General features: G+C 34.6%; 2 protein-coding genes across 4 annotated transcripts in view; both read left to right on the plus strand.

The window, feature by feature from the left end:
• Nucleotides 1-11,991, plus strand: part of LOC136029838 (pre-mRNA-splicing factor 18-like) — a 34,396-nt gene extending 22,405 nt beyond the window's left edge. For 2 of the 3 annotated variants that reach the window (XM_065708295.1, XM_065708294.1), the window contains exons 3-6: nt 809-1,057; nt 1,996-2,208; nt 5,217-5,372; nt 10,205-11,991. In XM_065708295.1, the coding sequence (XP_065564367.1) occupies nt 1,052-1,057; nt 1,996-2,208; nt 5,217-5,261 (264 nt within the window). In that variant the 5' untranslated portion in view covers nt 809-1,051 and the 3' untranslated portion in view covers nt 5,262-5,372; nt 10,205-11,991. Of the gene's footprint in view, nt 1-808; nt 1,058-1,995; nt 2,371-5,216; nt 5,373-10,204 lie in introns of those variants that run through there. The other variant, XM_065708293.1, reaches the window with a different exon arrangement.
• A 1,920-nt stretch (nt 11,992-13,911) lies between these two features.
• LOC136030696 (lysine--tRNA ligase-like) lies at nt 13,912-15,658 on the plus strand. Its single transcript, XM_065709765.1, has one exon. It carries the CDS (start codon nt 13,912-13,914, stop codon nt 15,604-15,606), a length of 1,695 nt encoding a protein of 564 aa, XP_065565837.1. The 3' UTR covers nt 15,607-15,658.
• Nucleotides 15,659-16,383: the final 725 nt, after the last annotated feature.

Consider the following 16,383-nt stretch of genomic DNA (forward strand, 5'->3'; position numbering starts at 1 on the left):
GTCAAAATTAAATATAAAAAAAAACAAGTTTTTTAACGGAGAGCAAGGAGCGACCTTAAAACTCAAACCGAACAGAAATTACTTCGTATATGAAAGGGGCTTTTCCTCCTCATTATTATGGGAGTGCACTCGTCCCAAATAATAAGTTTGCATTGCAATACTTTACCCATCCCAGATGATTTGGGAATATTGCACGTGGGAGTTTCTGTAGAATGCAAATTCAGAGGCAATGTCAAAGCGGATGAGGCAATTTCAAAACATAGTTTCTTAACCACAAAAGCTTAACTCGAATTTCTGGCATCGTCATAGTTTTAATGCGAACTTTTTTTTTTCATTGAAATACCAAAAATACTGCCAAGCACTGAAAAAGAAGAAGAAAAATAGTGACGGAAAACTGCACCAAAGTCGCGGGACACTGGAAAATATGACCAAAATTTTGCAGTTAATATATAAAGCTGCATTTGGTTACTACAAACCTGACGATTTGATCTAAGTTTGGAATCATCTCTGTGATGCAATGTCAAAGGCATGCGAATCATTTGCAGATGTCATCGGACATCAAAGAAAAAGAATAAGAAAAAAAAACATCCTCCCTTTTACGGGGTCGAGGTGGCAAAACATTATTATCGTTATCTACCACGAATTTTAGGAATTTTTTCTCATATCTTCAATATCTGAGAAGAAATTTAAGAACTTAGAATTTGAAAATTTAAGATTTTTTTAGTCTTCTCTTCAATATTTTAAATTGGACTTTTACTGTTTAGACATAATTTCAAAGATGTAAAATTTTGCGCTTTCTGTCTTATAGGGACAAAGGAACGACTTCCAAGAAGCTATGGAACGTGTCGACCTGGCTTACCTCAACGACATGCTGGTCAAAGATGAAACATCCTCTGGAGATGAAGCAGGTAACTCAGAGGGTCCAAAACCAGCCACATCTGCTGATGTAAAATTTCAAAGCGATGTGGTCAGTATTTAAGAAATACTGGATATGGCAAAGAATTTAGGCTTTGGAGATGGAGAGTTGGACTGTAAAATTATATAGCAGTATATGAAGGTTAGTTGACTTATATATAGTTTAGATGCGTGCTTTTTATGGTGTTACTTTTTAGCTCTATTTGGGGTGGGGCTATAAAAATACCAATTATTTTTCATCATTTTAACATGGCTAAAGATCACTATTTTGAGGTAAATAACAAATGAAATTCTTATTAATGCATTAACCAACATGTAATTGCAGTTATGTAGTGCTTATATAATGCTGTTTCCCCTTTAAAAACAACTGGTAACAAGATACTTGCCTTAATTTAGTTTTATTTTTCTCCGTTTTTACCGGAAGCTTGTTATACATCTCTATGTAAGTTATTCCGAAATTTATATTTTGTTCAACAATATTTTAAAAACTTTTTCCTCAAGACAAGTTTTTCAAAGAAAAGTAAAGAGCTCCATTAAGCCAAGAATGAGCAAAAATAAAGTCAAAAATCCTTCAACGTAAAACTACCACAAATCACTGTCAATAGATAAATGAAACTCAACCACTTGTCATTCTTCTCTCGTTTTTTACCGTAAATGCAGCAGCATTTATTGAGAAAAAAGTTTGTTCTGCCATCAAAATTGTCACTTGTCATGATGTATAAGTGTTAAATTTTATAATTTTTATTTTCCTTTGAAAGTAAATTTAGTTGCTAATTATGGCTTTTAAAACAAATACAGTCTGACTCGTTGACAGACAATGAAAGGGACAAATTATTAAAGAAACCTTCCATTTTTATTAATGAACCTTTGGTATCTTTAGCCGAGAGTGACATAAAACGAATAATTTAGTCCCTAAGTTCCTTATAATACATAGTAGTCTGATGTGCACTTGTAATAGAGTAAACTGCCTATATTTTTTTGGAATCTGACGTCTTGGAACGAAAATAATAAGAAATAGTTAATTACCATTAATGATAATTGAAATATAGAGCGTTCCATAAGTCTTTGTTTATTTTTCAGCTTCTTCTTCAGAAATGGCGAATTGGTCTCAATAACCGAACAGAAGTGGAGAAACGAGCAGTGAAGGGAAAGCTACAGTCTGCGACCTATGCTCAAACCCAATCGTATTTGAGGCCCTTGATGAAAAAACTTAGACAGAATAATCTTCCTCCTGACATTCAAGAAAGTCTGACAGAAATCATTGGACACTTGTTGGACAGGAATTATATAGCAGTAAATATTATCTGTCTTCTGACATTTCTGATAAATTTCAGATTTCTGAGATTCTTTTCAGAAATTTGAATTTTCAGAAACCTGGGATTTCTGAATCTGAGATTCAGAAATCTGAAATCTGTGATAAATCTTCAGAAACCTGTGATCAAATCTGTGGTCTGTCTGAAATCTGAAATCTGCGATAAATCTTCAGAAATCTGTGATCAAGTCTGACATCTGTCTAATCTGTGATCAAATCTTCAGAAGTCTGAGATTTCAGAAATCTGAAATCATGAAATCTGAGAAATTTTCAGAAATCTGAGATTCTGAGATTTTCTTTTTAGAAATTTCTGAGATTCAAATATAAAGTCAAAGCTGTGGCTAGAATCCAAAAGAAAAAAGCTAGTTATTCAATATAATATTATAAATATTTGCGGTCAGCCAATTCGTGCAGGATATTTGCATATTTCTGCTTGTGTATGCATGGCGAAAGGGAAAAAACTCTGCCTTAGTTCATTGGAATAACATCCACATCTATGTATTGAATATAAATTTATTTATTATTACGAATAGCGGTAAGCATTAATGCTTGTCACAAAAACACAAAATCATAATACTAATTTTTAGTATTTTTACTAAGAAAAAATACTAAACTGACCTTTGATAATTTTTAGTATCAAAGGCCAGTTTTGCCTAAAATCGAGTTTTTAAAATATATTTGATTTGTATATAAGTGCGACTGTGACTAACTGGGGGCATGTGATAGGGCGCGAGGCTTTGTCATTAGCTGGGCCACAGTTAATTATTATAGTAAGATGTAAAAAAATAGCTTAGTTTTCTTTAGAAAATGAAGATTATCGAGTTTTAAGGAAAAAGGGCATATTCAGGATGAAAACAATAACGACAAAACTACAAATTTTTCGAACAGATGAAAAGCAGAGAAGATTAAAGAAAAGGGATTAGAGGAAAAAAGAGATAAAAAGAAAGAATCGAAAAAAGCAAATTGACTTAAATTTAACTCTAGGTGTCTTTGGAAGTTTGTGGGAAGTTTAACTAATTGTATAAATCAAGCTCTAGATAAAGGTCACCAAGTTGTAAATGGGTTCAACTGGGTTGAATGGTAAATGGTTCAATGGTAAATGGGTTCAAGGTCTTTTTTGTGGGAAAGCTTTTCTATTTTTATGAAGTTGTTATGATCTTTTTTGTGACCTTGTGATCATTACTGAAGCTGTGCAGGTATACTGTTTCGAGGATCAGATCCAATAGTATTAAGTATCCTTAAGACTCTATAGTCAAGTATCTGTTGAATCTTGTTTTAAGTTGATTTTGTATACAAATTCAGCCCTGTGTGTGTCCACCACATGCTAATAGCCGCATGCTCAAGTAACCAAATTCTAAGAGAGATCATGAAAAGGTTTGCATCAGTCATTTGGCCCTGACTCCCTCTCCTTTCACTATTATCTCCTTCTACTCTCCAGCTATCCAGTTCATCGAGAATCAGTAAGAATGCTAATAGCTAAAACTTTGAATTTTCACCCCAACTTTCACAGACCAATCTTTAACAGAGTGGCGAATGGATTTTGTTTGGGTAGGGGAACAGATCGGGATCAGAATCAGATTTTAGAACAGATCTTATGCTAGGATTTAAGAAACTATACAAATAAAAAAAACAAAAAAAAACAAAGAAAGTAAATCTATTTACTGGTATATACAGCTGTTTTTCACCTGGGGAACGTGCAAGTGCATGACTATCGAAGAAACTGTTCAGCACTTCTATTTGAGTATGACCCACACCAAACATAACCAATTGAACTGAAACATATAGCCGTATATCAAAACTCTCAGAAAGTTTTAGTGACACCATAGCTCAGCACCTATTCATTGTGCTTGAAAAATTTAAATATTGACTAGTGATCAAGATGCTTAACCAATGCCACCAATTTACTAAAATGTAGAGGGGTGGTGATTTTTTTTGATTATTCAAAATGAAGATGTAAAAAAGTATGTCCCCCCTGAGAGGGGGGGGGGGGACAGAAAAGGGAGATTTAAAAGTGAAAAATAGCTTTAAAATTGGAGAAGGTATTTAAAGAAAAACTATCGAGAGATAATTTCACCTCCTCCTCTCCAAGCTATACTTAACTGAAAACAAATATCACGCACTAATTTGTTTATGCCACCAGTTCAACGATAGCTCCAACCCTGTGAATAAAAATCGAGTTTAGAGTCAGTAACAATTTTGGCCTCATCCCATCGCCGATAATTACGAGGTGCATTCGTGTAATGGTGCTAGTTATGTTTATTTTCCATTTAATTTACCTAAACTATGAATTAGGTTGTAATTTTTCTAGGTACCAGTCATAATGTCTCAACAAGTTTTATCGTACCTTGAGGTGTTTTTGGAGAACAAAACACTGATAAAAACTCTCAGTGCCAAGGATGGACTTTGAGATTTTTTGAATGCAGGAACTTTTGAATTATTAATCTTTTGAAACCGTCACACATTCAGATGGCAACCAATCTTCAAAACATGAATGTTGCTCTATAGGAAAATGTACAAGATTCAGGATTAAGACTAGATAGATAAATATACGCATTTGAAATTCAGTGACCATATACTTGCCAAAAACTTAAACACAACAAAATTAAGTCACTGCCTTCCGTTCTTCCAGGCTCATCTCTATAAAAATTCTAACTCTATCAATTTACTTATGGATAGGGAGTCCGCTTTTAATAATTTTTTCAAAGTGTAATAAACTTAATTAATAAGCTTTTCAACTGTTTAGAATTGCAATCTAATCTTGAGGACATTCAATTTGTGTTACCAAATAAGTAGTTGTGTTACCATTTGTGTTACCAAATATGTAAAATAAGTAATCAAAAGGTTAAATAACTACAGTTTAATTTCTGCTATACTATTTTGACACAGAGTGGTTTCAGGTAATTAAAGCTTTGCATATTTTTCGTCTATAATTTTTTTTTTTTGTTTTCCTGTCCTTTCCAGCCCCTTAACATTATTTCTCAAATTTCAGGCAAATGATGCTTATTCAAGGATGGCTATTGGCAACGCTGCTTGACCTATTGGTGTCACTATGGTTGGTATCCACGCCCGACCAGGGAGAGAGGGTATTTTCTAACAGAAAGTCGCCCATGTGCTAAACAACGAAACTCAGCGAAAATATATCCAGGTAATCTTCAGTTGAATGGCAAAGACTAAGATGCACTATGCAGCGTAAACTATATCACAATATTTATTTTATAATACATACATACAAATAAATTTATAATACATACATGCAAATAAAATACGTAAAAGTGATGAATGTATAGAATAACTAGCAATATAATTAGATAAAAAGAACAATTTTTCTGTAATCAATATATTCCAAAAGCTTGCTCTTGATAAAAATTATGTATCAAAAGCATTTATTTTGCCATTGGTAATTTGCTTAAGGTTACTTATGCAAAAGGTTTCCTTTTGGGAAGATTGTTGAAAATTGTTTCCTGAAAATTGTGCTTTTTTTGCTTTTTCTCCTCTCTTTCTTCTCCTCTATACCATCAGTAATATAGTTTTGTACATTTTGATTATTAACAAAATATTTCGTACAGTACATTCAAACATCCAGTTTCTCGCTGTTAGTAAAAAGGATAGTAAAAGGTGAAGCCTGCATTATATCGCTTGAGTAATCCTTTGCCGTTACTAGTTTCTATTGAAATTGATCGCTGCGTGGAAGGACTTCAATTCCTTTTGGAAATTTAAATATAAGCGATCAATAGGCAATGAGAATAAACTTAGCATGGGAAAAAAATTTCGATGGATAATTTTATCAAAATTAAATTATCGGAATATCTTAATTACGGGGGAAATATCAGCTTTATTTAGATTTGTATGGTAATAGTTATATTCAAATTCGAAATACTTAGGAAATTGACACTTATTTTGCATTAAGTCCAGTGGACATTGTCCGTTACACATCAATCCAGTTCTTTCATTCTTTAGTTCTATAACTGTCTACTTTAGTTTTGCCCTAGGAATGACGAATGGACGGATGATAGATATGAACTGAAATCATTTTTATTCAATCCTAATAAGGGCTTATGCCAGATTTGCCTCTCACTCACTTGGACTATCTATCCCAGCAAAGACGTCATCAAACTATTTGGAAATTGGGTTCCTCTGAACACTCTTCTTTGTAGATAAGGAAGAGATAGATGTAGCTACCTTCACAAACCCCATTTCTACAGATGCTTGGTATCCTAGTATTGGGTTCGACTGTGTATCAACTACAAAGAAACTGTACTTTTTGTTGATAATTCCTGTATGTCTACAATCTAAAGAGCATACTCCTGCAATTGGATTGCGAGTTCCCCCATAAGCTACAAGGATCTGCCATGTCTTGTTTAGTTGTGGTTTGGGTTTAAGTCTGTCAAAAACAGGTTTTGGGATAACATTTGCTTCAGCTCCTGTGTTGATTTTGAATAGAGTTTCCCATGCTGAATTATTCAGTTTGATAGCCACAGTCGGTTGGCTTGATTTCTCAGCTATGCCTCCAATAAGTGATGTATCAATATAAATTTCTTGTTCTTGATTTCCATCTGTTCCTTCCATATCAATAGTATCTACTGGTTTGCTACAGCAGACACGAGCTAAATGATTTGTTTTTCTGCACTTGGAGCAAGACTTCCCTTTTGCTGGACATTCGTGATTTGGGTCATATGCCCCACCACAGAAGTAACACTTCTTACTTGTTGTGGGTTGGTCACACTTCTTTTGTCTTCTTACATAGTCTAATTCTTGTTTTATATTTGGCTTTTTTACTGTTGTAGGTGACAAGGACATGGCTGACATGGACAGGAGCTGCTCTTGTGTTGTCTCAAAAGCTCTTGCAATTGTCACTGTAGTCTCAAGAGTAAGGGTTCCACCTTGAGATAATAGTTTTTCTCAAATTCTATGTTGTTTCAGTCCACATATTAATCTGTCTCTCACCATCTCCCTCTCAAAATTGTCTGTAAACTCACAGTCTTTGACATGCACCTTGAGGGCTGTAATGTAATGTTCAATTGATTCATGCTCCAACTGATCCCGCTTATGGAATTTATAGCGAGCAAATATAGGATTGTTCACAGGAGCAATGTACTCTTTAAATTTCTTAAGATAAATATCAAGTTTGTATTTTTCTTCTGATGTTAATGTCCAAGTACTAAAGACAACTCGTCCTTTTTCTCCTAGCCAAAGAAGAAGGTATGCACATTGTTGTTTGGCTTTCCACTCAGCGTTCCGCAGAATATGAGATTTACATGCTGTTCAAATTTTGTCCATGCTTGTAGACTGGCTGCTTCCCAGTTGAATGATGGGCATGGAAGAAGATTGCCCATTTCTGAAACTTCTGACACCATGTATTGTTACCAAGTAGATTAATTTATTAAGCCAACCGACCTGCAACAAAACTACATAAGCAAACAACAATCATAAGATAATAAGCAGCAAAGCATAAGCATAAAAGCACTAAACACAACATAACCTAAACCCTTTCCAAGAAGTCAATTGACTAGAATTTTACCCAATCTTGTTGTACTTCAATTAAGCAGAAGATGTATTTCACAAAGTTTCACTTTTATAATACACATATTTTTAAGGTCATCAAAGGTCAGGGCCCTCTAGAGAGAGAGTAGAGGTAGTTGCTTCAAAATACCTTCCCAAGACATACTTTATTCTGTAGATTCATCCCTGAAAATTTCATGTTCCTAACCTAAGCCCTTCCCAAGATAGCAAGAAGTCTTTCTTGCTAACTTCTTGCTATCTTGGAAAGAGGTTAGGATAGGAAAATGAAACTTTTAGGGATGGGTCTACAGGCTAAAGTATATCCTGGGAAGGTATTTTAAAGTACCCACCTCCACTCCATCTCCCTCTAGAGGGCTCTGATATTTGCCTACATGACAGGTTTTTGAAACCTGTTTCAGTTTTTGAAAATTGAAAGTTTGACAAAACAAAATTTTACCTTAATTTTCAGTTACCAGTTGCTTTTTCTCTGCCTTTACTTCTGAAAATGCAATTCCTATTATTTCAGTAGATTTCTGAGCCATATCAATGTTTTTTCTTCTTCAAAATTTAGAAAATGTATTTGCATCAAACAGTTTATGGTAACAAACTATAGTAAGGAGCAATTTGGCTCAATAGTAACCAAAACTCTAAAAAATGGACGATAGTTACATCAAAAGAATTACATTTTAATGCTGACTTTAAATATATAAGTTTTGTCAAGATTAGTCTTACCCATCAAAAGTTACAAACCTAAGAAAATTTGCCTCATTTTAGAAAATAGGGGGAAACACGCCCCCTAAAAGTCATAGAATCTTAACAAAAATTACACCATCAGATTCAGCATATCAGGGAACCCAATTTTAGAAGTTTCAAGCTCCTATCTACAAAAATGTGGAATTTTGCATTTTTTGCAAGAAGAAAGATCATGGATGCTTGTTTATTTGTTATTTTCTTTTTGTTTTTTTCCCAGGGGTGATTGTATTGACTCAGTGGTCCTAGAATGTTGCAAGAGGGCTTATTCTAATGGAAATTAAAAGTTCCAGTGCCCTTTTTATGTGACCAAAAAAATTCGAGGGCACCTGAAAACATCCTCTCCCATGCTCATTTTTTCCCCAAAGTCACCACATCAAAATCACTCTGAGATAGCCATTTTATTCACCATAGTTGGAAAACCTAATAACTATGTCTTTGGAGACAACTTACTCTCCCACAGTCCCCATGGGAAGGACTGCAAGTTACAAACTTTGACCCATGTTTACATATAATAATGGCTATTGGGAAGTGTACAGACGTTTTAAGGGGGATTTTTTATGGTTTGGGGGAGGGGGAATTTGATGGGGGGTACATGGGAGGATCTTTCCATGGGGGAAGAGAATTTCAATGAAGGGGGCATTGGATTTTCTAGCATTATTTACAAAAAATAATGAAAAAATAAATATGAAAAGTTTTCTTCAACTGAAAGTAAAGAGCATCATTAAAACTTAAAACAAACAGAAATTATTATGCATATGAGGGGTTTACCTCCTTGCAATACCATGCTCTTTATGCTAAAGTATTTTTAGTAACTTCAACTATTTATTCTATAGCCTTTGTGATTCAGAGGTCATTCTTAAGGAATTTGGACAAAATTTAAGCTTTAGTGTAAAGAGTGGGGTATTGACGAGGGGTTGAACCCCCTCATATATGCAATAAAAAAATACAAATATGGAAGTTCATTACATAAGTTAGTTTGTAAGTTACATATTTTTTTCACTAATGAAAACGTTTGTAAGAAAAGCTCCTTTTTTTCTCAAAATCTTCTAATTAAAACTATAAGAAAGCCGTTTAGCCAAAAAAAAAAATTGATATGCAAATTTCGTTTTAATTACTTATGTGTGGAGAGCCAAGATCAAAATATGCATTAATTCAAAAAGTCCAGAAATTGAAAAAAAATTAAAAATAAAAAAAGCAAGTTTTTTTAACTAAAAGTAAGGAGCAACATTAAAACTTAAAACAAACAGAAAATTGTCCATATATGGAAAGGGCTTTTCCTATTCAATGCCCTGCTCTTTATGCTAAAGTTTTTTACTATTTTAAAAAGTTGAGTTAAGAGAAAGAGTCAAACTTTAACATAAAGAGCCGGGCACTGAGGAGTAAAAGCACTTCATATACAGAGTAATTTTTGTTCATTTAAGTTTTAATGTTGCTCCTTACTTTTTGTTAAAAAAAACTTGTTTTTTTTTTATTTAATATCTTTAAGACCTTATAATTTGGGATTGAGCAAAGTTGTGAAGCTGAAAACAATTTTGTTGTACTTCATTCAAGCAGAAGATCTATTTTGCAAGGTTTCGCTTTTATAACACACATATTTTTAAAGGTCATCAAAGGTCAGGATCCTCTAGAAAAAGAGGGAGTAGAGATAGGTACTTCAAAATACCTTCCTGGGACCTACTTTAGCCTGTACTTTTGCCATTCGATGATTGACTGTTTTTATTTTAGCTGCTTTTTCCTCTGCAATTTACGGGTTTTATGAACAAAGTTGATGTAGATGCATCTGTTGATGGTGGTGGACCGACTGGACAAGCGGGTGCAGTTCGTGTGGCAGTTTCTCTTGCTTTGCGCTCATTTGTGGGCAAAGACATGCTTGAACAAATGAGAATAGGTAAGATCCATGGTTGAATACCTGCATACGTACAAGGAGTAATAAATTTTACAAGAAAAATAGGTATTAATCAAATTTTACAAAATCTGTCGTCGCGTAATAAGGTACTTACGTTTTACAGAGTTCACAGCAAACCTCTTGATCAGAGTAAAACCCTTTTCTTTGTTTGCATTCGGAGATAATTAGCGCAGTCTCAGTGAGATAAACTGCTTTGCAGGTATATTTTGATTAAATACTTAATACACAGAGTTGGTTAGGTTACATATTTAATATATTTTGTTCTGTTCGGTCCGCTTTCCACAATTCTCTGTTGTAGTTTCCATAATTTTGTTGCTAAAGTATTCTATTTTCATCATATTTTAGTATACATCATTATGATTAACCTAACTTCACCCTTTTGGTGTTGCCGCTATGAGACGTAAGTACACGTATTAAATTATACAATATAAAATTAGATGGCCGGCATTTACCACTCCCCCCCCCCCGAAAAACCTTTCCCTGCGAAAAATTATCCCTCACTCCACGCGAATAAATTGGTTTCTTCGTTAGTTTCTTTCAGCTTAATATGAGGCAAGACAAAGGCAAGTGACAGAATTGATGGGAAATATATAATTTGGGCTATATAATATATAACAGATAGTATTTGTTAATGGGAAACATATGGAACAAGTTTTTAAAGAAAACTAAAGTCTCTTTAGACCAAAAATGAGCAGAAATAAATTCAAATGATATTCAAAGCGAAAACTATGGAGTTTAATAGAAAAAAAAGATAATTTTTTTTCCCAAAATAGACTATATCAATAAAAAAACAGAAATTAATTTAAAAAAAAGTTTTTCCATAAAACAAGTTTGCCAAAAAATTGTAAAGAGTTCCATACGCCAAAAATGAGTAGAAATAAACTTAATTAATTTTCCAAACAAAAAACTGCCACAAGTTACCATTAGTAAATGAATTCAACCCAACGACCATAAATTACAATAAATAACCGAGTCAATCTCAAAACGAGCCAGAATTAACATGAGTAGGGCTGACGGCCACCACAGCTTCTCAAGACCGGATCATAATTTACACTTTACTGAAAACAAAATATATTTTAAATGTTTTCACTTTTGTGACTTAAATAAATAAAGAAGTATTAATGCTATAAGGAATAAATCATCAGAATATGAATATTAACTGACAGTACACGGTTATTTGTTTTTTTCTAGTAAAGTGCAAATTATGTTCTGGTCTTGAGAAGACATGGGGGTTGTCTCCTTTTAATTTTCGCTCATTTTGATTTTGACTCGGTTATTTATTTTAATTCCTGCTCTTTTTGGGTTTCTTTTATATATTAATGGTTATTTGTGGTAGTTTTATTCTTGGAAGATAAGAAAAAACAAACTCGTAGAATTTGACAACGCCTTCGTTTGTAAAAACTTGAACAATAAAAATGTGTTGGTATCCAAAGCCAACTTTGCTTTGAAAGGAAAGCTAAACCTTCTTAAAATTTTCGGTGCCATATGTTTTTACCTTAATTTTGATGATTATGCGCCTACATTTTTTTTTATTCTTTTTTTCTTTTCTTTTTTTTAATTTGGTACCCACTACTGTCAAAAACTGACTAAGTATTTCCACTAGGTATTTTCTACTGTGGGTATTTTCCGCCGGGGGGGGGGGGGGTAAACGCCTAAAATCAGGAAACTATAGCCTACAAAATTCTAGATATTTGACAGGGAAAATAAATAATTGGAGTCATAACTCCCTTTGGAAGCAACCTCCAATCTTTTTTTTTTCTAAAGAAAAGCTATTTTTTTTGGTGTTGATGTGTCTGGAGCACAAGCTTTTGTTTGTACTCCAAATTATATTGCAAAATTGTATTGTTCGCCAAATAAAAATAATTATGTAAAATGCATTGAGTATTTGTTAGTCAAGAATAGTTAAAGCAATGCTTATTTTGATTGTTATTTTATTTTTATTTAGATATATATATAATACAATTCTTCTTTTGGAGTTATGAGCCAGACCTGAAATTTGGAATATAAACACTATAGTCATCTTTCTTTTGAATTAAATGAAAAAAAATAGTTTTTTTAACTGTAAGTAAGGGGTGACATTAAAACTTAAAACGAACAGAATTTACTCCGTATATGAAATGGGTTGTCCCTTCTTCAACGTCTCGCTCTATACGCTAAAGTTTGACTCTTTGCCACAATTCCAATTTTAAAACAATTAAAACCTTTAGTGTAAAGAGCGCGGCGTTGAAGAGGGGACAACCCATTTCATATACGGAGTAATTTCTGTTCGTTTTAAATTTTAATTTCGCTCCTTACTTACAGTTAAAAAAAACTAGTTTTTTTCCTTTAATTTATGAAATTTAATTTAATTAATTTTTGAATTAATGCATGTTTGATTTTGGTTCTCCACCATAGGACTTGTCCAATTTTATTGAATTTTTTGTATTGAATCAGATTAACAGATTATTAAAATGAAATTTGCATATTAATTCCTTTTTTGGCCAAATGGCTTTCTCTTAGTTTTGATCAGACGATTTTGAGAAATAAGGGGTGGGGAAGGAGGCCTAGTTGCCCTCCAATTTTTCGGTTACATAAAAAGGCAACTATAACTTTTAATTTTTAACTAACATTTCTATTAGTAAAAAATATTAAGAACTTAAGAATTAAAAAAACTTACTTAAGAATTAACTTACGTAACAAACTTTTATATTCTTATATTTTTATTATGTATATAAGGGGGTTTGTACCCTCGTTAATGCCTCGCTCTTTACACTAAATCGTAAGTTTTGTCTCAATTCTTTAAGAATGACCCCAAAAAGGCCGTAGAGTAAATAGTTGAAATTGCTAAAAATACTTTACGTCATCTAGCTTTTGGCGACAATTGATATTTTTCATTGTAATGATAGGCATAATTAATTCAATCGGTGCAATTGGTAAAATTAAAGTAATAATCAATGTCTGATTTCAGTTCCTGACCAAAAAACGATTGCAAAGCTTGAAAAAATGCCAAGTGTCCCCAAACACTAGATGGTCTTTTTCTCGACAATAGTATCAGCTTTGGACTAACATACAAAGCTGTTCTTACTGTACTTAATTAGGGTGTCTCCTCTTATAAATAGGGGGACAGTGCCGTATTTCTGCTTGTTCTTTGTTTTGAAGCAGATTTTCATTGGCTGCTAAAACATCGTGGGCAATACGTTTCTTAGAACTTCTTGGACAATACGTTTGTCTTGGAGGAAATATGTTTGTCAGAACATTTGAAATAAATTATTTGTAAACTTTGATATGAATAATTTTCTTTATTTTTGCAAGATCAATCTAGTTCCTCCTTTTGCATCTAATATAGCAGCACCGTTAGCATGACGTCATATTCAGTGATAAAATCAATTCAAGTTGTTTTAACACCATGGCAATGCAATTGTGACATCATCTTGGAATAAACATCATCAGATTAAAAATGCCATGACGTCAGTTTTGCTTTATAAGGCTGGCCTCCCAGTGGTTGCATTCAATTAGGATAAAAATGCTTTTAAAAAAGGTGCTAAAAATGCTTATACCAGCCTCCTGTGCTGGATTTGCTGTTTGGTTCGGGGCAAAGACAATAAAACAATATTTTTGTAGGACGAAAGGAAGAGCCACAGAAAGAAATTGTAAGGAAGAACCACCGAAAGAAATAAAAGAAAAGTCTAAAATAGACGATGAAAGCCCCAGCGAATACTTCCGAAAACGAAGTGCTGCTATTCTAGCTGCTCAAAGTGCTGGTTATCAGCCCTACCCTCACAAATTTAGTGTTACAATTGCGATCGATGATTTTGTGCACAAATACAACCAGCTTGATGTCGGACAGTTCTCAGAAGAGAAAGTATCAGTTGCTGGACGGATTCATGCTGTTCGAGAGTCCTCATCGAAGCTCATTTTCTACGATCTTCATGGTGACTTCACTAAAATACAAGTGATGGTCGACGCTAGAATCTACCAATCAATGTATCGCAAAGATGTCGAAAGAATCAAAAGAGGCGATATTATTGAATGTGTGGGTTATGCCTGCAAAACCAAGAAGGGTGAGCTCTCAATCCGTCCGGAAAAGATGGAAATACTATCACCGTGTCTTCAAATGCTACCGCATCACTGTGGCCTAAAAAATAAGGAAACACGCTACAGACAGCGGGATCTCGACCTTGTGGTCAATAATGAAGTGATGAAAAAGTTCTACCTCCGATCTCAGATAACGTTCTATATCCGAGAATTTTTGAGTAAAAAAAAATTTATTGAGGTAGAAACACCAACGATGACTGCCATAGCGGGGGGTGCCACTGCCAAACCCTTTGTCACTCATTACAATGAATATAATTCAAAAATGTTCATGAGGATTTCTCCAGAATTGTACCTAAAGCGGTTAGTCGTTGGTGGTATTAACAGAGTTTATGAACTGGGCAAAGTGTACAGGAATGAGAGTTCAGATTCGACGCACAGTCCTGAGTTCACTATTTGTGAGTTTTATAAGGCCTATGCTGATTATGAGGATATGATGACCATAACTGAAGATATGCTCTCTGGTATGGTCAAAAGCATTTATGGAACATACAGAATCAATTACGGGCTTAAAGGTCCAGATGGCCCAAATGAGGTCATAGACTTTAAGCCCCCATTTATAAGAATTCGTATGTTTCCGGAATTGGAAAAGCGACTGAAAGTGAAACTGCCACATCCTAGTACTTTGGATACTCCTGAAGCTGTGGCAGTTTTAGATCGTATTTCCACAAAACATGGCGTGAATTGCCCACCTCCGCGAACTGCCGCACGATTGCTAGATAAGCTTGTTGATCACTTTTTAGTAGGGGAAATCACAAGCCCAACGTTCATCACTGATTATCCCCTAGTTATGAGCCCACTAGCAAAGTGTCATAGAACACTAGAAGGACTAACAGAAAGATTTGAGCTTTTTGTTTGCAAAAAGGAAATTTGTAACGGCTACACAGAGCTGAATGACCCTTTTGAACAACGAAAAAGATTTGATCAGCAGGCTAAGGACAGAGCTGCTGGAGACGATGAAGCAATGATAGCCGATGAGAATTTCTTGACTGCCTTGGAATATGGCCTCCCCCCAACTGGTGGCTGCGGTATGGGTATTGACAGGATTGCCATGTTCCTGACCAACAGTAATAACATTAAAGATGTATTGTTTTTCCCTACAATGAGGCCCAAAGATAAACCAAAGAATTATGCTCAAGAGAACGGTTGAACGGCTTTTCTCCTGCTTTTTACTGGAATTTTTCGCCTGCCTTTTGCTTGAACTTTTCGCCTGCCTTTTGCTTGAACTTTTCGCCTGCCTTTCGCTTGAATTTTTCGCCTGCCTTTTCCTTGAACTTTTCGCCTGCCTTTTACTTGAACTTTTCGCCTGCCTTTGCTTGAACTTTTCACCTGCCTTTTCCTTGAACTTTCAAGCAAAAGGTTCAAGCAAAAGGCAGGCAAAAAGTTCAAGCAAAAGGCAGGCGAAACGTTCAAGCAAAAGCCAGGCGAAAAGTTTCAAGGAAAAGGCAGGCGAAAAGTTCTAGCAAAAGGCAGGCCACAAGCAGTTGTTGGCTTAGTTGTCTGCAGCTGCTTTGCTTTATTGTATATGCAGCTATTGGCTTAGCTGTTCCTTTGTATTGCATTTGTAGCTCTTGGCCTAGTTGTCTGGAGCTGCTTTGCTTTATTGTATCTCCAGTTATTGGCTTAGTTGTTCCTGTGTATTGCACAAGCAGTTGTTGGCTTAGTTGTCTGCAGCTGCTTTGCTTTATTGTTTCTGCAGTTATTGGCTTAGTTGTTCCAGTGTATTGAACTTGTAGCTGTTGGCTTAGTTGTCTGCAGCTGATTTGCTTAATTGTATCTCCAGTTATTGGCTTAGTTGTTCCTGTGTATTGCACAAGCAGTTGTTGGCTTAGTTGTCTGCAGCTGCTTTGCATTATTGTATCTGCAACTATTGGCTTAGATGTTCCTGTGTATTGAACTTGTAGCTGTTGGCTTAGTTGTCTGCAGC

This window comes from Artemia franciscana, chromosome 8 (assembly GCF_032884065.1).
Source record: "Artemia franciscana chromosome 8, ASM3288406v1, whole genome shotgun sequence".
Taxonomy (NCBI): Eukaryota; Metazoa; Arthropoda; class Branchiopoda; order Anostraca; family Artemiidae; genus Artemia; species Artemia franciscana.